This window comes from Lissotriton helveticus, chromosome 8 (genome assembly GCF_964261635.1).
Source record: "Lissotriton helveticus chromosome 8, aLisHel1.1, whole genome shotgun sequence".
NCBI classification, from domain to species: domain Eukaryota; kingdom Metazoa; phylum Chordata; class Amphibia; order Caudata; family Salamandridae; genus Lissotriton; species Lissotriton helveticus.
In genome coordinates this window covers 732,798,800-732,820,606 of record NC_136069.1, presented here as the reverse complement: position 1 = coordinate 732,820,606, position 21,807 = coordinate 732,798,800, and the positions used below count along the sequence as shown (strand labels likewise).

At 44.3% G+C, this 21,807-nt stretch overlaps 1 protein-coding gene across 3 annotated transcripts in view; it reads right to left on the bottom strand.

Moving 5' to 3' along the window:
* The window catches only part of CARS2 (cysteinyl-tRNA synthetase 2, mitochondrial), a 742,767-nt gene that overhangs the window by 225,264 nt on the left and 495,696 nt on the right, over positions 1 to 21,807 (bottom strand). For all 3 annotated transcript variants that reach the window (XM_078657536.1, XM_078657535.1, XM_078657534.1), the window contains one exon: positions 3,143 to 3,248. In XM_078657536.1, the coding sequence (XP_078513662.1) occupies positions 3,143 to 3,248 (106 nt within the window). The remainder of the gene's footprint in view (positions 1 to 3,142; positions 3,249 to 21,807) is intronic.

The following is a 21,807-nucleotide window of genomic DNA, read 5'->3' as shown; positions in this document are numbered from 1 at the left end:
GGAGGAACGTGGTGGGACACCCCTTCTGTAGCCACGAAAGGGGTGAAAGGCATACTGCGCAGGACAAGAGGTGGCAGCGAGGCCCAAGGATCTGGGCGTAGCACTAGAGTCCTTGAAGTGCTCAAGCGCACAGTCCGTCTTGTTGCCAAACAGATGACGGCCATCAAAGGGCATGTCCAAAAGGGTCGATTGGCCATCCACACAAAAGCCAGTGGATCTCAGTCAGGTGTAGCGTCTTAGAGCGAATGATGTAGAAATCGTTCTATCTAACGAGTCGGTGGTGTCCAGTCCACAGCGGATGGCGAACTTTGCTGTATCTCTCCCTTCTGCGACTGCAAGGGAGAGTGTGACCCGGGCCTCCTCGGACACTGTAACAGCACCTGCGCAACCATATTCCACACAGAGTGGGTGTAATGGCCCAAGAGACCTGCGGTGTTAACTGACCGCAGTCCTAAGCTGGCAGAAGAAAACATCCTCTTCCTAAGATGGTCCAGCTTCTTGGATTACCTATCTGGGGGAGCAGAAGGGAATGCACCTTTGGATGTTGAGGCTGGGACCACCTCTAAGCACGAGCCTTATAAATCCAACTCGTCCATGATTCTATAGTCCTGGCTGAGAAGGCATAGCACAAATGTTGCATAAAATGGCCTGGCACCATCTCATGCCAAAACTGTGTTTTTTTTCTTGCTCCCTCAGGGATTCTGCTAGCATTGTTTTATGGGGTTTATAACAGAGAAATACACGTTTTACGTATATTTTATGCTTTTATCTTGAAAAACAAGGATCTCCAAGAGAACGTGCTATAAATATTCTTAACACATAACCCCAGTGGAACTTTCTAAAACTTGAACCTTCTACTAGCCGCGGCTCGTGCAGGTTAGAGTGGTGAGGCGGTGGGGAGGGGTTGGGGGGGGATTCGACAGACTAGCACGAGGGAAAATGAAATAAATAATTAATTTTCCCTCGTCGTTAATCGAAATCCCACCCAGCCCCACCGCCCTTACCTGCACGGGCCGCGGCTGTCTTCTACCATCTTTTACAAACCAAGAAAGCATATGCCATTAGTCCTAATGTCATCTTTAAGCATTTCCAGGTGTGCACGTGGTACAGGGCTTGCCACCACACTAGTAGCTCTCTAAATGAGACAGGTCAAATGCCTCATCTAGTCAGCGCTATGCCTACCGCTTCTCCCAGGCTTGTGACATACTGTGCAAACTTTTCAACTTTGGAATTTCTCAAACTGGCATTGAATTTGTTTGTGTTAGCATTTGTTTTCTCTAGCAATCTCAAAGTGTAGGTTTCTTCTCCCTGCTATTTTCTTTTCTGTGTTCTTATATGACATTTAAGCTGTTTGTGAATGTTGCTATTTTTTAAATATTATTTTTTGTGTTTGTTATTTTTTGCCCCTCAATGTTTCTTTTTCACTCAATATCTAAAGAATGTTGATCTGCTTTGCTATGATCATTCTGTTGGATTACGTTCCACTTCTTCTGGGTCCATCTGTCACTTTAAGTCTTCCGCTCTAGTTCGAGAGGCCTTGGGTCTGATATCCATCAGATATGCTGGCCCCAGAGCAGGAATTGCCCTCTCCTCTTCAAATTAAGGGCTATCCTCCAGTTGTATTTTTGCCCTTCTGCCTGCATGCACATTGCCTTAGTCTTGATAGACTTGAACGACAGTCCTGCCATGACTTTTCCTGACTGCTGGTACTCAGGCTCGATTTCCTATGGGACGTGGTCAGCCTCCATGAGGAATATACTTAGGATTGTCATTTGGCTCTATTTCGAAGAAGCTGCTGCTCGGGAATTCTCCACAGGATCTTCTCCCTAACTCCTACCTTCCTTAATCAGCCTTCTTTAGATACCACCTATCATCAGAACCTGGAGAGGACTGAATTGGGCAATATGAAAATCAGCACAATCTGCAGCTGAAGCTCTGACAACCGCTACAAGTCCTATGGGTTCCGTTAGCTGCCTACTGAAGCCTGAATCCTTAAGTCCAACCATCCCAGATCTTGCAAACTATTTGCTTGCCATACTGTGATAACAAATAGCACTTATTCTGTTAAGTTCTCATACACAACATTGTTTTTTGTTAACGGTCCGACAGAAGCACAAAAATAAAACATTTTAAGATGATATCAAAACTTCTGTCTGAGACTCCATCGTATAACAGTTGTGGAACCTGTTAACCAACTCAACGTGGAAGGTCTCTGTAACCCGCATGGTGCTACTTTTATATTAGCCTGTGGGCTCTGCCTTACACTGCTGCTTAAGTACTGATTTTGTAGAGTCAAATAGATTCTGAGTGTAAAGACAGAGAATCTATTTGCAAGGGGCAGAATGGAATATGAAGGCAAATGGACTGTACAAGTGAAGAAAGATGCATTAGACATTTTGAAAAATGAAAGGCCAAATTAAATTGCATTATCATATTTTTCAGTGACCATTGGCTATGGATTTGTATTTAATTTTCAAGGCAAATGCACCACTTTCCTACAATGTTGTAAAGGTTTTCTTGTGGTGGTGTACCCATACATTTCAAGAAGGGTCAGACATCTTCATACTCCACAGTAATGTTGGACTATTTTATGAGCATTTCTTCAGAATCTAAGGCTTTTAGACAACCAGTGTAAGAAGCTCGTTTTTACCAAAATGTTCATCAGAGGAAGAACCTCCAGAAAACAAATCTGGGGGAAGTTGGGTTTGCTAACTTTGATAGTTGCCTTTTTGGCCCACGCATTTGCACCACATTACATTTAATTGCCTAAGCTTTTCACTTTCCTGTGCAATAGGCATCTGAAATACCCACAATATAAGATAGTTATGATATGCAGTTAAAAGATATGAAGGGGCTATTTTTATTATATTGTCATATATAAAATCCATATCCTAACTTTGATGTAGTTATAATTGATTTCGTTTTCCTGGGTATGAGCACTGATGATAGCTGCATAATGTATTTCCTCAAATAATGGTTGTACTGATATATTTAAAAAATAAATATTGATAAAAGGAGAAAAGCACAACCTAAGAACATCTCCGAGTTCTCAGAGTTGTTGCCTTAAAACTCTGAAGCCTTCTGATTTGAGACATAATAACACAATAAACAATGAATATCAGATCACTCCCATAAGGCATACCTTTAGCTGTTGCATAAGCATGTCCGTTCTTGATGATTTGTTCTATGAATGATATTATCTGAGGAATATTATCAGTCACTCGCATGTAGACTGTAGGTGGAAGAACCTTTAGCAGAGAAGATAAACACAATTATCACTCTTCTATATGTGGCATAGCTGTTGTGATTAACAGTCATATCTTTTTCAATATATACTGTCCTCATAAAGGACAAGAAAAACACAAAAACATCAGTCCAAGTTAATGCAACACATTTTAATTGTGTTACATTTTTACTATCATCATCAGGTTCATTGTATTAATTATAAAATGAGTACAATAAATATAAATAAGATAAAAAGTCACTAAACAGCAATAACAAAACTATATAAAGAACAATGTAATCGAGTAGAGAAAAGGGGCAGCTTCCATATGACCAACGCATTGCCAACATCTTGGTCATCCATAAGGAGGGTAAACCCAGAGAATGCTGTCCGTCCTACAGACCTATCTCGCTGCTGAAAGTAGAACCCAAGGTTCTGGCGAAGTTGTTGGCTACGAGACTGACCAAGGTTATCACCACCTTGGTGCACCCGGACCAGTCGGGCTTTATGCCACGCCGCAATACTGCCCTTAACCTGCGCCGACTTCATGGGGTCTTGGGCCTTGCAATTTAGGAGCCTGCGGCGTTGGTGTCCCTAGATGCCACAATGGCATTCAATAGAGTAGAATGGCACTACCTTTTTGCTGTCCTCGAGAAACTTGGCTTTGGACCAGATTTTATTGACTGGGTGCGCCTTTTGTACTCGGCCCCATTGGCCCGTGTAGTGGTGAACAATCGCAAGTCTCCCAATTTTTCTTTAAGCAGGGGTACCAGACAGGGATGCCCCCTGTCTCCACTTTTATTCGCATTGGCCTTGGAGCCATTGACAGGACCTATCAATACGTGGGATGAGATGGTCTTTGGAGTGGGAGGATAACATTTCACTCTACGCTGATGATATCCTTCTTTACCTCACCAATCCGAAGTGGTCCCTGAGCGGTTTCTTGGGTGTATTGGCTATATTCGGACGATACTCGGGCTTTGCCATTAATTGGTCTAAGTCGGTCTTCTTTGTCCTCACCGGGGACCCGGCAGAAGTTCCGAGTGCTTGCCCGATAGAGGTCGCAACGGAGGGGTTCAAGTATCTTGGGATCTATATCACCTTAGATCCTAAACTCCGTTATGCCCGGAATCTGTCTCCCCCGCTCATTCGATTCAGGAATGATGTGGAGCGATGGAAGGCGCTCCCACTTTCCCTTCTAGGGAGGGTGATACTCTTTAAAATGTTGGCCTTGCCCCGTTTCCTGTATGCACTGCAGAATGCAATGGACCCCGTTCCAGCGGCTTATTTCAAGGAGATAGAATCCCTTCAAAGGCAGTTACTCTGGGATGGTATACCCCACATTGCGTTTCGTAAACGTACTCTTCCCTGGTATGACGGGGGCATAGGCTTGCCAGATCTCAGGAAATACTACTGGGCCTCGCAGCTGGTGGCAGGAAACCACGGGATATATGGTGCTCCGAATGACCTTGGATACGCCATGGAACGCTGGTTAATGCCAGGAGGTGACAACACTAGGGCACTTTATGCTAAACCCCACAGACTGCCGTGCAGGTATGGCACGCAGCTAATGGGCACCTTAAATAGGAAGGGAAGCTTACGTTCGCCACTCCATTGTGGAGCTCAGAGAAGTTGGGTAGCTTGTGGAAGTCGAAAGGTTTTGACAAGTGGGACCTAATTGGAATTACGCATGTGCGGGACATCTGGGGGGAAGGCACGATACTCTAGTTTGCCTCCCTTAAGCTACAATATCACCTGAGTGACGGTGAATATTTCCGTTTTTTGCAGGTACGGCATGCATTGCTTACTCATGTCCCCAGGGGCACGGCACTGCCTGAGGCCTTTCCCCTTGAAGACAGAGTGTCAGACGGCCATCTCCCTATGAGGGCTATCTCTTTGAGATACAAGAAGCTTGTCAATATTATGGAAAACCCGCTGGTAGATCTAAGACGGCGCTGGCAGGATGATTGGCTGGAGCTCGATGATGAGGCCTGGCAGAAGGCGGTGTCGTCCCTGAAGGTTGTGGCAATTCCGATGCAACTCCGACTGATGCAACTAAAGATCTTACATAGATCGTACATCACAAGTTCAAGTTCAATTTATTTGATTTAGTTCTCTACTGAGAACAACAAATTTCATATATAATTTCTGTTACTATACACATAAAACAATCAATACAAATTTAAAAAATATTTAAAAAATGTAAACAAATGATGACATACAAATTCGTCTGGGGAAGAGTTTAAAAGCATTATCAAATTTTGCACAGATGCGGTATTATATCTAAATCGTATTGGTTTTAAATAGCGCCTCCTTGACTCAATTATCGGGTTTGGGCATACCAACAATACATGCTTCAGATTTTGCACACCACCATTGCATAGATCACAATTGCTGGAGACCTGTTCTTTATGGGACCATTTAAAAGTCAGTGATTTAAGAGGGAGTAACCCAAGCTGCAGTAAAATAATGCACCGCCGAATTCCTTGCCTTAAGGAGAAATGGATATATCGTTGAGCCTGTTTGTAAAAAATTGTTTCTGCATAATGTTCGTAATGATGTAAATTGGAACAGTGCAAAAGTCCAGATCGTAACTAATCCTTGACGTCAGATGTTTCAGAAAGAGCTTCAATTGAGCGTGAGTTCTATTGTGCAATTAGATAATTTGAAAGCAATCATCAAGTTCTGGCTTAGAGTATATTTCGTAAAATCGGTCTTGAATGTCTCTTTTTTTAGTAACTATCTTAAAGTGCCTTGGTCTGCGTGTAGACGATAGTACGCCCATCTTAATAGATTTGTAATTGCTCTGGCAAAAGAACTGACTAAGGAGAATTCTAAATGCAGAGCTTGTGCAGGGACAAGATTTTGTACCTTAGCCAGTTTACGAAGGATTTTCCCTTCTTTTGTTTGAATTTGATGCCACTGGGCAATTGGAATATATTCTAGAGCATACAATAGAATCGGGGGGATCTTAGAGCTGTAAACCTGACGTAAGGGATGAAAGTGTCGTTGTCCAGAAGAGGAGTATAATCATTGGAGGGCACCTGCATGAATATATGCTTTTTGACTTAGAAGCTTTAGGTGGCTAGAGTTTCCTAGTGATTGATTAAAGATCCGACCCAAATAAGTATATTATTTTATCACTTCTAGCGTTTCTCCTCCTAGTGTCCAGTTATAAGTTGTGTAATGTTTTCGCCCTCTAAAGGGGACTATTTTTGTTTTGGATATGTTTGGAACCAGAACATTTTCCTCTGTATATCTAGTTAGTACATCTAGATTCCTTTGTAATCCGAAAGGGGTAAGATCAAAGATTACAACATCGTCGGCGTACATCATGGTGTGTATGCTATAAGATGCTATCTTTGGGGGGAAATTTATAACCTGTAGAAAACTGTCTGGAAGATCACTAAGGTATAACGAAAAAAGTAGGGGAGCCAGAAGGCAGCCTTGCCTGAGACCGTTTGATGTTGCGATTCGGCTGGTTAGACCCTTTTCTCGTCCCAGTTGTGCTTGGCACCACGTTTCTGAGTGCAATGAAATAATAAGGTAGAGAAGAGTTTCCGGGATTCCCAGATTTCTGAGTTTCTTCCAGAGTGTTGGTCTGTCCACTCTATCAAATGCGGTTGAAAAGTCGACAAACACCGAGCACATGACCTGCGATTTCAGTGTTACGAATTTGTCGATAATAGTCTGTAGAACCGCTATGTTGTCTGTTACTGAATGTTTCTGCCTGAACCCTGCCTAATTTAGAGGGATCGCTCCGGAAGAAAAAGCCCAATCTTTGAGGTGGTCCAGGACACTTGCTGCAAAGATCTTCCCTATTGCGTCCAACAAGGCTATCTGTCGGTAGTTGCCTGGATACAGCCAGGATCCTTTCTTATAGATGGGGATGACTATACTCCCCTTCCATGACTTGGGAATGTTCCCAGTATCGTAGCAGTGTGAGAATAATGGGTCTAGGAATTTGCTCCATTCCACAGAGTTACTTTGTAGTGCCTTCATCGGAAATTTGGTCCGTGCCCATTGCCGCAGATGATCTTGCTTTCTTCATATGGTACTCAATTTGACTGGCCACAGTAGAAGAAATATTGCATTCATTTTCCGTCTGCATACATAGTGGAAAATTCAGATTTTCTTGGTTCCCGTTTGATTTGTATAGATTACGTATGAATTTTTCCCATTCCTTCGGGGGAACTGGTGTTGCTTGCCGAGATTTCTTTGATCCTGTTTGTTTGACTATTAAGCTCCAATACAGACGGGTGTTATTTTGATTTGCTGCAGTTTGAATTTCGACCCTGTTTTTGTCCTGCTGCGAATATAGCAATTTTTCTTTATCTTTCCTCCGGTGTCTTTTTAGATGTTTTATTTCCGATGCTCTCGTCTTAGAAGGGTTTTGAAATTGCATACAAATTAATTTATTTAATGTGGTGGCTCTTATGTCTGAGGTCTTTCTTATTTGAATTGCAGCACTGTTCCTCTGGATTTTTAAATTTGCCTCTAGAGCTTGCATTAGGTTATTGAGGACTATTTAAAAATGTTCTATTGGGTCACAGGAATGCGTAAATTGTAATACTTTTGCCTTGTCGATTGCATAGTTGATTTTATTAAAAGCGGTGGCTGCCCATAATATTCTCCTTTGAGTGTGATTCACAAGTACTGAACTTTGTGCATGCATAATAGGTGCCAGAGATGTGCGTTGCAATATTATTTCGGTTTCAAGTCTTAATATGGCGTGATCACTTCCTTGATAAAATGTTATAATTAATTTTACAATCCTGTGAAGCAGAACTAGACTGCAGATTATATAGTCTAATTTAGAAGCGGTAAGAGTACCTTTTCTTGTGAAGGATGCCAGAATGTCTCCTTCTATACGTCGTTTAGGATGAAGCCGTTTATTATGGGGAGGGAAGATAGTAAGATTTTTCCTCGTTTATCTGCTTTGATACCAGATGGAAATAGTGGGGGAGGGATTGATAGAGCTTCTGATTGTTCTTCGTGTTCCCATTTATCTATAAGATCGTTGGATATTTTACCATTGAAGTCTCCTATGAGGAAAGCAGAAGGAAAATTTCTCCCTTCCACCACCCTTTCTTTATCTTCGAATATTTTGACCAAAAGAGCGTCATTCGAGGAACCTGGTGGAATGTAAGCGTTGAAAATTATTAGATCAGTTGGAGAGTCCTTGGCGTCAAGCCAACATTTGACCTTTAAGGGTTGGATATTTCTTTGTTCCATGGGAATTACTTCATGATCCCAGAAGAAGTCCTCATGGACCAAGATTGCTAAGCCTTCTTAGGCATGACCCCGAACCACTGGTTCTGCTGCTATTTGTGGGGAACTGGGGACCTTTATGCATATCCTGTGGCATTGTACAAGAGTGCAAGAGTATTGGGGTCAGGTCCATTGCATGTTGCGCACAGTCCTAGGCACGGAAATGCAGTTGGAAGCCCGCAGGTGTATTCTGAATATATGGGCACCAACCGATCTTAATTCGTACAAGAAGCAATGGGCAACACTGGCACTCATGATTGCGAAGCGCAATATCACGCAACTATGGGGAGCTCGCCAGCCGCCTGGGGTGGAAAAGTGGAGGAAGGATTTGGACTGGTGTATGTTCAGGGAAAGGGCAGTGTATTCCACCAGGGGCTGCCTGGGAAAGTGGTGTAAGATCTGGGGGTCCTGGAATCACTATAGAGGGGATATCTGATTCCCCCCCCCCCCGACAGGGCCCGAGGAAATTGAAGAGCACATGTCCCCTTGATCCATTCAATGGTATATCCGTACAATATTTTGATGGTATGGAATGTCTGTTAATGGCCGATATTATTTTGAATTGTGTCCCCTGATGTCTCTTTTTTTGGTTGCTTTTGATTGAATAAAAAGTAATAAAAAAAAGAACAATGTAATCAATAAGCAATAAATAATAAAGAAGCCCACCAAAAATTAAAAATGTCTAAATATAAAAAGACCTCCATTAATTAATTAAATCCTGAAAATGCTTTAGGGTAAGCTGAATCTAAGAATCTGGTCAGCACACATATGATATAAAAGAAGAAGCTTGATTAGCAAAAGAGAATTTAATTACTTTTATAGTGGACCGAATATCTGACTAGTTAAAATATTTTCGAAGATATAGTTTCAGCAGGTTTAACAATTTAGGACAGACACAGAAAATATGTTGTATTATGTTGTATTTTCAAGTTTATAGCTACATGGGCAATACGATCCGATGTTGTTCAGATGAGGATTCCAAGGTTTTTTTTAACTGAGCCAGAGGAAATTTAAATTGAGCTGACTCTCAAATAGTTATTTTTCTTCCAGCCATGAATTATAATTTGAGTAGGAAGTATGGACAAAGTCACTGTATTTATAATTTGATAATCAATGTCTTCGTTGCGGTAAGTCTGACTCGAAATTCTTTTCATCAATTGCTTTCATTCAATGCTAGACAAGGATGAGAGTGATTCCAGCTCTGAAGGATTGTGATGCCCTTAATTTGGATAACATCAGTGAAGTAATTAAGCAAGACTTCTGGACTTGCTTTGATTTAGGTTCTCAAACATTAGGGGGGCACATGTATCATTATTTCAAACAGCGATTACCTAATTGCAATTCTCTGTGAATCGCAATTTGGTAATCGCTATTTGAATGTATGAAACTCCAGGGGCCACTTATATCAAACAATTTTGCACTCGCAAACAGTGCGAATCAGTTATCTCGGCCATTTGCGAATGCAAAATAGCCTTTCAAGATGCATAAAAGTCTTTGTCGTCACAATTTTAGGTAATCGTAAAAATAGCGATAACCTAAAATTGTGACTACAAATGTAATCACAATTTGTGATTCCCTTACCACATGTGCCAAGCATTTTCTAAATGCTAATTTTGAAATATGCACAAAAATGCATTTTTCAAAGTGTCATGTAGCACGCACATGCCCTGGGCATGTGTGCGCTTTAAATGTGAAAGAAACAATTGATGGACGGAATGCTGGACAATGCAAACATTCACCCCCAGTCACAAGGATCTGGGTTTAATCCATCATTCTTTTGCTCACCACACCACCCCAGTTTGGACCCAGCCATATGCAAATCAGTCTTGACCCTGTTCCTTAGGGGAACAGTCCAGCCCGAACTGCCAAGCCAGGTCCTCCTTGGACCGGAATCAAGCATCTTGGGACCGGTTTCAGGGCATCACCCTTCATCAGCCAGGCTACCTTGAATCCAGTGGAGTAGTGAGCACGGGACCCACGTCTGGGCATACCCTTTCCACTTAGGGCTACATATGCAAAAGAAACAATTGATGGACGGAATGCTGGACAATGCAAACATTCACCCCCAGTCACAAGGATCTGGGTTTAATCCATCATTCTTTTGCTCACCACACCACCCCAGTTTGGACCCAGGCCTATGCAAATCAGTCTTGACCCTGTTCCTTATGGGAACAGTCCAGCCTGAACTTCCTTATGGAAACAGTCCAGCCCGAACTGCTTGTTTCCAGTCCACGGAGGACCTGGCCTGGCAGTTCGGGCTGGACTGTTCCCATTGTGTGCAGGGTCAAGACCGATTTGGATATGGCTGGGTCCAAATTGGAATGGCATGGTGAGCAAAAAAAATGAGGATTTAGGCCCAGATCTCTGTACTGGGGTGAATGTATGACATTGTTCTGCATTCTGTCCCTCAATTGTTCTTTTTGCATTTGTCACCCCAAGTGGGATGGGTATGCCCAGACATGGGGCCGTGCTCTCCATGCCACTGGAGTCAAGCTATCCTGGCTGATGAGGGCTGAAAGCCCAAAACCGGTCCTAGGATGCTTGTTTCCAGTCCAGGGAAGACCTGGCCTGGAAGTTCAGGCTGGACTATTCCCATTGGGCGCAGTGTCAAGACTGATTTGCATATGGCTGGGTCCAAACTGGAATGGCATGGTGAGCAAAAAAACGATTAATTTAGCCCAGATCTCTGTACTGGGATGAATGTATGACATTGTTCTGCATTCTGTCCATCAATTATTCTTTTCACTTTAAATGTGCACATTTATTTGGGGGTGTTTCAGGGGGGCTTTTGGCCCCCAGGCACCCTTGTCTTTGCAATACCTAAGTTGCAATTACCAATTAGGTAATCGCAAATTAGCTAATGCAAAACCATTTGCACCTATGGGCCTTAGGAACAAATGGAGTAGTATTATCTAATAGTGATTACCTATTTAGCTAATCGCTTTTTAGTAATATTAAGGAATCGCCAAATCTTTGGTGATTCCTTACATACATATGGGCACATGCATCAACCTATTTAGGAAGTGCAAACGGTGCGAATCGGTAAATTCGGCCGTTTGCGCTTCCTAAATACGTTTTTGGGATGCATCAAACAATTTTTCAAAATTCGTTTTTTTTGCATTTCCTAAAAATGCGAATGCATTTAAGGAATCGCATTTGTGCGATTTCTTAAATGCAATGCATCAATTTTTAAAAAAATGCGAATTTTGAAATAGGAAGTGCAAATTAACACGAGGTTGACCCTCGTGTTAATTTGCGAAAATCTTTAAAAAAGCACAAAAATGCATTTTGGAAAGTGTCATGTTACAGACACACATGTCCTTAGGACATGTGTGTGTGAAACATGCACTTTAAAATACATTTCAGGGGTGGAGGGGGGGTCCTTTGGACCCCCCTCTGCACCCTTGCAATGCATCAAAAAATTGCGAATTCCAAAAAAAAGAAATGCAAAACGGCATTGATTCCTATGGGCCTCTAGGCCCATAGGAATCAATGTAATGCCTTTCCTTAATTGCGAATCGCAATTTCTGAAAATTAAGAAATCCTAAAAACTTTTAGGATTTCTTGATGCATAGGATTTTGCAATTCCTAAATTGCGATTCCTTAATTTTCGCAATTTAGGAAGTGCAAAATCCTACAATGATGCATGTGCCCGATAGTATTTTGCGATTGCCAAATAGCGATTCGGTAAAAATTGCTAATTTGGTAACTGCAAAATGCTTTTTTAATACATGTGACCCCTGAGTTTCATTTAGCATTTCCTAATGGGTTGAAAATAGACCTACCTCATTAATATTAATGAGGCAGGTCACAATTTGCGACCCATTTGTAATCGCTAAAATCACAGGGATGGTGGCCTGCTGGTGTCAGCAGACCACCATGTCTGTGATTGTTTTAAAATAAAGCAATCATTTTTTTTAATACAGCCCGTTTTTCCTTAAAGGAAAACGGGTTGCGTTTAAAAAATAAAAATAAATAGTTTTCTTTTCATTTTTCAAGAGCAGGCGGTGCGTGGGCCTTAAGACATTTTATAGTGAAACTGTTATTGTTGACAGTCACAAATGAAGTTTATTAAGGTATTGTATAAACCTAGCAAGGGTTTATACTTAATTTCATTCTTATTTTGCTTTGAGAAGTAGAGGTTTGCAGACTTAAACGTTGCTTTATATTATATATATAGGTTTTTTCTAGCTCTGTTAATGTTTTACTGTTGACTACCGCAGACGCAGAAAGCAGAAAGGGAGTGAGCTTTGATGTTATTGCTGTTCCTCCATCGAGCTTTGAAAATCTTCTCATGGCTTTTACAATTGTGTTTGGCTTTTGCCTCCTAATTTTCATGTGAACCAACAAGAGAGGTTTGAATCAACAGTTACGCCCAATTATGCATAGCTGTCTTGTTGCTCTATGGTTGCATTACCAAGCCCCCAACCAATGGGATTCACTTTTGTTTCCAAATATTGCAATTTTTGTTTTGCAAAAGTCAACATGGAAATCGATTTCAAGGTTGTAGGTGTTAAGTTTGGGTAGCTGGTGCTTTAGAACTTTTGGGGTTAAAGAGAGTAAAACAATATAGTCATAAAACGCCAAGTGAGTAATACCTTGGTTACTTACTAGCTTTTGCCAGTAAACGCTTTACTCCATCTAGATACCTTAGGAAGTCGAAAATGTACAGTAAAAATAATAAGCTTGTTTAAGACCATTTACTGATACATTTTTTGATGAAAAATAGTGTTCGTAGGGGTTAATTTCACTCTTACCCAAGTCTTTTTTCATGTAATTCGATTAAAAAATTAAGCAGGGACGAATCAATGCTCCATTTTAACAATTTATTTCAAAATCTTCTACAGCTGATTTTATGAAAGCGGTACTGTAATCAATAAAAACAAGAGCAGGGAGTGATGTTTTTGAATCTTGCTTTCTTTGCCAAAATGGTCAGTGCTGCAATTTTTTCCATTGTCGAACAGCCTGGATGGAATCCAGTTAGGGTGAATGGAATTAGGCAATTATTGAATAATTTTCCTTCACAGTTCAACAAGGCTGTTAAGCGATAATTCCAAGGGTCAAACCTCTTTCTTTTTTTTTTTTAAATCAGGTGAATACTAGAGCCCTTCCAGGACTTCGAAATAGAAACTGCTGCAACTACGTGTGAAAATAATTTAAATAACATTGAGTTCCACAGGAGAGGGTTAGTTTTTAACACGTCTGTTAGTAGCCCTTTCAAAATAAGGCTGCGGACCTGCGTGGAGGCATGGTCAGCCTGGGCAGCATATGTTCTACCTCAAATACTCTATCAACCCAAATCCCCCCGCCCGAATGAATCAACCAACTGAAAGCAGCCGAAAACCCATGCAAAGCCACGTTCACCCTCTCAATCCCAAACCCTTTACAGACTCATCAGATGACATTGGCTCAGGCGGTCTTGTCACACCCGGCCGTCCTCAGTGGAGGAGATGTTGCAGCTAATATTAGGCGAAATCAGGAAGATGAAAGTTTCGCAAGAGAAGGCTGATAAAGAGACAAACTACCAACTTGGTCAGATTAACTCAAACATTCAGCTGCCCAGCTCGCGAGTCGAACAAGTGCAGCACAGAATCTGATCTAGAAGACTGCAAGAATAAACAAGACTCTACGACCTTGAAGCCCCAGTCAGAATTAGCTAAGCTACAGTTAAAACTTGAAGATGTTGAAAATAGAACTTGTTGTACTAATCTGCACTATGTCAGGATCCCTGAGGGACGAGAGAATGGCCAGAATGCCACCCAATTGATCTTGGATCTAATCAATAAGTATGTGTCCCCAGAACTAGCCGAAAAAGATGTGGATCTCACAATCGCATGGGCACACTGCTTCTCTGCTTTTCTGCTCCCTAATTCAAAATAGCCGCAAACAATTCTAGTGAATTTTGGTTACTTTCTTATAAAAGAGCGGATTTGACCAGTTCTATAATAGATAAAGCATAGTAAACCTCAGAAGATTATTCCTTTCAAATCTTTTCAGCCTTGTCTCATCAGTAGCGCAGTGGCGCAAAGAGTTTAAGACACTGATTGACAGCTTCAAGAGACAAGGGGCACCAGCAGGGATTTTTCAGCAATCCAAACAGTTCTCTATAAGGGACAATTACACATTTTCGTCTCCGTGGACCAGGCCAAAGATTTTTTTTTATAAACTATCCATAAATATAATGTGGGAGAGGGAGGAGAGAGTAGGTATTATGGGTAGGAGGGCCTCAAACAGGATGGTAAGGCATGTGTTAGACCTGGCATCCTTTGCGTGGTTTCCCCAGACTTTTTGCCTCTACCTCCTACGTTTTTGACACTGTGATGCATTTTGTTTTGCTGGTTTAGATGCTTTAGGCACTTTGCCACTGCTGATCAGTGCCAAAGTGCAAGTGCTCCCTAGTTAAATTATTACTGTGATTGGTTATCCATGATTGGCATATTTGTTTTACCAGTAGGTCCCTAGTAACGTGCACTGAGTGTGCCAGGGCTGGTGATTCAAATACAACTAGTGGGCCTACAGCACTGATTGTGCCACCCACATGAGTAGCCCTAAAATGGTGTCTCAGGACTGCCACCGCAGTGCCTGTGCGCAGTCTGTGAACTGCCATGTTGTCCTGGCCTGTGTACACACTATCCGGACCTGGTGAGATGGGTAGGCATTACTGGCCCTGACACAAGCAGTAGAAACATCAACCCCTATGGCTTCTCCCTTGATGTCAGACCCACCGGGTACTGTTGACACTCCATAACTCTAACCTTTAGGCAAGAGCAGGGTCAAACAGGTAGTACAACTTATGTGCTGTATTTAACACTGATACTAATCATTAGGTCATGTTTTGTAGATTGTAGTTTTTTATTAGGTCCTGAAGAATCGCAGTCAATGTACTAGAAGCGAGAAACATGTTGACCACACCACTTGCACTTTAGCCCCAGTCCAATCTGGGAAACCAAAGTTCCCATGAACACCGGCTGCCCTTGATTTTAATTGTGGTAGAGGACCACCAGAATAAAATTGTTTTCCGGTACCTTGTACCGCATTTTATCCTCACCCACACTATCTACTCTGTCCTGGCCCCTCACCCCCATTTCACCCATAGGCAGTTGGTTAAAAGATCTCCGATAAAGAGCCCCTCTTTGAGGTGAGCCCGTTGGGCATTGCACCGCCTGCCCGATGAGGAGCATTGCCTATGATGAAGTATGACACTCGCAAGGGTGTGTGAGGCCATTATATCCAACAAATTGGATACCCAGGGGTGGTCCTCCATTGAGCACTAGCCCTTATACCTTAGTGACCTTCTCCTTCTTTCTTTCTCCCCCTAGGAACAGCCCAGTCATCTCTCTTGTTGTCTACACACTGGCCAGACCTGACCCTTCCCTTTTCTTACACATTGAACACCCCTATGGTAGGCCCAATGTATCCCCCTGGGCAGGGTGCAGTGTATGTGAAAGGCAGGACATGTACTAGTACTAGTAACATGTCCTGATAGTGAAATACTGTCAAATTCGTTTTTCACTATTGAAAGGCTATCTTGCCCATAGGAATACATGGGGAATGCTGTGTAACATGTTTACCTGAATATCTTCCCATAACCGCAATATAGACATATGTAACCTGGTATCCCTGAACTCAGAATTTAATAACACATCTTTAGTGAAGATGGTTTTTAAATTCTAAATTTGGAAATAGCACTTTTTAGAAAGTAGCTATTTTGTTGTTCAGCCTTTCTGTGCGCCTCTGCCTGTTTGGGGATTGATGGTCAGGTTTGTGAGTGACAGGGGCTGGGGATGGCTCCTGGAGGCTGGGGGAGTCAGCACTAGGCTGAATAGCCCCATCTGCATGTAGAGTGGTGGGGAGGAGTACACCTGGGTCGGAATAAGGTTGTGCCTGCCACAATGCTGGCTCCACCTACTGCGGTGCGTCTGATGGCCCTGGCCCACACTCACAAAGGAAGAAGAGGTGCACTGGCAGAGTGCACCCAGAACTGGTATGGACTGGGTCCAGGACCCCTCACACAAGAAGAACAAAGACTTTTGGGATATAAAAGTAGAACTGAGACCCCTGTAATATTAGATTAGGAAACTTTGTGATCAAGAAGGAATCCCTGCCAAAGAAGAACAGTCAGGAAGACAGAGGAACAGTGCTGCCATTGCTGAGTGCCTGTGAGCTGACCTACAGTTGCAGTGATTGCTGAGGAAGAGGACCAAGGGACTGTCTGCTGTGTGCTGTGTCCCCCTTACTTGAAGAGGAGCTGGGCTGTGTGCTTTTCCCCCTCTGAAGACCACCTATCTCCAAGGGCCTGTGAAGAGCTGGCATCCTGTTATCAAACTCAGGGACACAAAAGATTGCAGAAGAAACCATCTTTCTGGATCTGATTGTGTGTGTGGCTGCGCACTGACGATGGCCTCCTAATCTTTGCCCTGCTTGCCTGTGTGGTGTGGACTCGGTGTGCTTGTCGGCACACAGCGGGGCTCTGCGTGGGGTCTGCCGTGCCTCTACTGCGAATCCCCTGAAGGGCTTCCTCGGCACTCGAGAGTGTGTGCCCATGCACTATCCAAGGCCGTAATCAAAGGGGCCGAAATCACCGCCGCATTCCCGTTCCGAGGAAGGAGAAAAGAAGCACTGTATGATGCAACATCACCGCCGCCAGCCCGGGAGCCTCATCAGTCAGTGCCGACGTCAGGGGAGCGCCGCGCTGAGATTGTATCGCCTAGCAACAGAGGGGCTCGTCAGGCTGGAGCTGCGCTAGGATTGGAGGAAGAGCGAGGCGTCTTCTCGCTCATCAACGAAGACTCTGTGAGTGAAGCCGGGGATCCGCAAGGGCTGCCAAGTCCCCCTTTGCATCAAGAAGGTAACTAGCTCCGATCTGGGACCGAAGCCGGCGCTGGGGAAAGTGTGTGTGCAGACGCGATGTTGCCAGCCGCCTGAAAGTAGTGATTCAATCTTCTGCGCCTGCCGTGAGTCTGCACATTTGCATGGGGCAGTGATTTCTCAAGCCAAAAGTTGAGCATGCAACTGTAGCACCTTCAGTGCTACGGCGGGGGCGAGATTCATAGACAGCGTCCTTTTTGTGACTGGCGCAATCCCGCGTATTCGCTAAGGGGGAGTTTCTGAAGGGAATTTAAGCAAGCCCCACTAGCACATTCTGTGCTAAGAGTACAGCGGGGGCATTTGGTTGTTAAGGGCCCCGTTTTTACAGTGATACTCCCGACGCCAAGAGTGTCCTTATTGAGAAGCACATTGTTGACATTTTTGCAAGTACCTTCCCCACGCTAGCAATCTAGCAACGAGAGCTCACTGCCATATTGAGCCCACAAGTGTTTTTATCCTTACAAGAACTTTCTCCTATAAAAGAACATTATTTCAGTAATCCTTTTTATTGACAACCCATGATTGGAAGAGATTAATATGATTTTTTTTTATGTCGTTTTGATCTGCCTAATCTATATAAAGAGATGTATATTTTTATAGCCCACTTGTGTAGTGTCCATTTGTGGTGTTTCACTATATTACTGTGAGTGTTGGTACAAATACTTCACACATTGCCTTAGGGATAAGCCTGTCTGCTCGTGCCAAGCTACCAAGGGGGTGAGCAGGGGTTATCAACAGTGTGTATCCCCCTTACCCTGACTAGAAGTAAGGGTCCCTATTTGGACACAGGTACTTACTTCTGCCAACTAGAGACCCCCAGATCTAACATTGGTGGTCAGCGGTGAGGATTTGAACTTGTATTTGTACTTGACCCACAGTGATTGGTGTACATCACTAGATTAGTGCAGACCACAACGACGCCACATACTGTATTTTTCTTTTTGGTTCTATTTTTGATCTGGTTCTAAACGTGATTCATGCATCGTGTCTCAGAATGGTGGTGCAGCAAGTGAAAAGGCAGAATTGGAGTGTGTTGGACTTGGCCCTTTTTGCAGGGTCATCCCTGAACTTTTTGCCTTCCTTCTATATTTTGTCTGACCTGTTGGCGGCTGTTTTATGACTCTGGGCACTTTACCACTGCTGTCCAGTGCTAAAGTGCATATGCTCTCCCTATTGTAAATGGATGTATGGATTAGTGAGTCCATGATTGGCTGATTTGGTTTACTTGTCAGACCCTAGAACAGTGCACTGAGTGTGCCCAGGGCTTGTGAATCCAAATGCTGCTGGTGGGCTTGCAACACTGGTTGTGCCACACACAGAAGCAGCCTTGCAAAATGTGTATAAGACCTGCCATTGCAGAGTCTGCGTGCAGTCTGGTACTGCCATACTGACTAGGCAAGTGCACGCATTTGCCAGTCCCTAAATCTTCCTTTTTCTTCATGTCAGACACCCCTATGGTAGGCCCAAGGGTAGGGTGCATTGTAAATATAAGGTAGGACATGCAATGGTGTGTGTGACATGTCCTAATAGTGAATTACAGCCATTTTCGTTTTGGGATGTCCCACAAGGAGTAGCGCTAAAAGGGATGAGTTACAAAAGGTCTTCAAAGCCTGGTGAGAGGCCAAAGGAGCAGCAAGAGGAGATGATTCAGATGAGGAGGTGAATGACCAGGGGAATGGGTTTGGGCCACAGGATTTGCCTGTGCCAAGAGCAACCGGCAGGGCTAACAGCATCCATTCCGCAGGGAGTCTCTCCCGGGAAGAGCAGGAAGAGAACCAGAGGATCAGGGAATATGAGCTTGAAGTTTTAAAACTACAGAACCAAAAAGCAGCCATGGAGGAAAAGCGATTACTTTTGGAGAGTGGAAAAAGGGCAGAGGAGAGCAAGCACACTCTAGCCCTTGAGGAAAATAAATTGCTTTTGGCTCATGAACTGAGCATTAGGGAGCTGGATATTAAGGCCAAGAGTCCAGTGCAAATGGTGGCAGCGCACAGCCAGTGCAAGGGGGTAAAGTATACATACCCAAGGATTTAGTGCCAAATTTCCAGAAGGGAGAGGATATTTATGCATGGTTTGAATCATATGAGCTTGCTTGTAGAATGAATGGGGTGCCTGAAAAGAGCTGGGGGGTGGGCCTGTGGAAAAAATTCCATGCCTCTGGGAGGGCAGTTTTACCACCTTTAGAGAAGGAGGGTTCCCTGACTTATGCCAAGATGAAGGAGGCGTTATGCCTCAAGTATGGGCTCCACCCAGAATAGTACAGAATGAGGTTCAGGAACTACAAGATGTTTGATTCAGACACTTGGGTTGAATGTGTGAGAGTATACACCCTTGCACTGGAAGGTTGGGTGAAGGGCAGCAAAGTTACTGATTATGAGGGGTTGTACCATCTAATTAGTTGGGAGCCCTTGAGCAGTCTATGTGTTCCAGAGCTGCACCAGCAGCTTTTGGACAGTAAGTTAACTGATCCCAGTGAGCTTGCTAAAGAGGCGGACCGCTGGACTAGCACCAGGGTCCACAGGGGGATTGTGGGTACTACAGCCAAGAGTGGGCAGGGTCCTCAGCAGAAGAATGGGGGTGGGCAAAGGTAATCAAAGAGAGTTCTCTAAAGGGCCCTAAAATAGTTCAGAGGAAAGGAGTCCCATCCCCCACCAGCCTAAGACGTTGCAGCCGACTAAGGGCGGGCGTAACTTCCAGGGTCCCCCCAGGTGTTACAACTGTGGTGAGAAGGGCCACATTGCCCCTAGGTGCACCAAGAAATCCCAAGCACCCACTGGTGCTCAGACACCGGGTTTAGTGAGTGTAGCTTTGGAAGAGGAATTAGTTTCCAGTGGGGAGCAGGAGCAAGCAGTGATGACCCTTGTTTCTCTAGGAGACAGAGAGATGGTTGAGGAAAACTAATTGCCTGAAAACACTAAAAAATACAGGCAGTGGGTGACCATCAATGGGAGGAGGGTGGAGGCTCTGAGAGACACAGGAGCCAGCGTTACATCTGTGAGGTGTCAGTGGGGTGTCTGAGGAGCAGGTCATTCCCAATGCACTTCACCCTGTAGTTGCAGCAGACAACTTGGTGCGCCTCTGCAGAGTGGCGCAAGTTCCCTTTGAGTAGGGGGGGAGGTCTCAGGTTACTTGAAGGTCTTTGTTAGTCCATCCATGTCTGTAGACTGTCTGCTAGGAAATGACCTGGAGAGTTCCCCATGGAGGGAGGTGAAACGCCAGGCTTATTTGGAGATGTTGGGGCTGCCTGAGTGGGTTTGTGTCACCACTCGGTCAATGGCAGCCGGTAAGGGTAACCAAGCGGACCTGGAGCCTGAAACAGTGGCCCAGGTACCTGCCAGGAAGAAGGGCAGGGGTGTGGGAAACCTGCCCCAACCATGGTCCAGGAGGAGGCGGAACCTGAGGGGGATGCCCTGGAACCTACAGGGGAACAGATAGCCGAACTGGGAGCCTTGCCTGAGCTGGCCCATTGGCAGCAAGAAGGAGGTCCCTCCAGGGAGGAGTTCTGCAAGGCACAGAGAGAATGCCCTTCTCTCATTGGTATACGGAAACAGGCCGCAGACCAGACAGCAGGTGGCAAGACCAAGACTAATCTCATTTACTGGGAGGTTGTGTTACTCTATAGTGACCCTAAGGTCGCTGAGCCCAGTGCAGCCCATGTGCTGGTGGTACCCAAGCGCTTCAGGACCTTCTTACTGGGGCAGGTCATCTGGGGCATGACAAGACCTACCAAAGGCTTGTCACCCACTTTTACTGGCCCCAGATGAAGACGCACGTCAGACACATTGTAGGACCTGCCAGACTTGCCAGACTTGCCAGGTAAGTGGCAAGAGTGGAGGGAAGTGTAAGGCTCCCCTAAAATTCTTTCCTGTGGTGAGCAGCCCTTTTGAGCAGATGGGCATCGACATTGTGAGGCCTCTGGAACCCAAGACCGCCTTAGGCAACAAGTTTATCTTGGTCTTGGTGGACCATGCCACCAGGTACCCGGAAGCTGTCCCTCTCCGGACAATCACAGCCCCTGTGGTGGGCCGTGCATTGATAGGGATCTTTTCCCGTGTGGTGTTCCCCAGAGAGGTGGTCTCCGACCAGGGTACCAACTTCATCTCTAAGTACATGAAGTCTTTGTGGGAGGAGTGTGGGGTAACTTACAGGTTTACCACTCCTTACCATCCTTAAGGGAATGGGTTGGTTGAGAGATTCAACCGAACCCTGAAAGGCATGATAATGGGCCTTGCAGAGCCCATGAGACGGAAGTGGGTCGCTTCTTACCATGCCTGTTGTTTGCCTACAGGGAGGTGCCTCAGAAGTCTTTAGGGTTCAGTCCCTTTGAACTCCTGTATGGCCACTCTGTTAGAGGAACTCTCAGTCTGGTGAAAGAGGGTTTGGAGAAATCCCCTGGTAAGACTCCCCAGGATGTGTTCAGCTATGTGCTGGCCTTCCGCAACCAG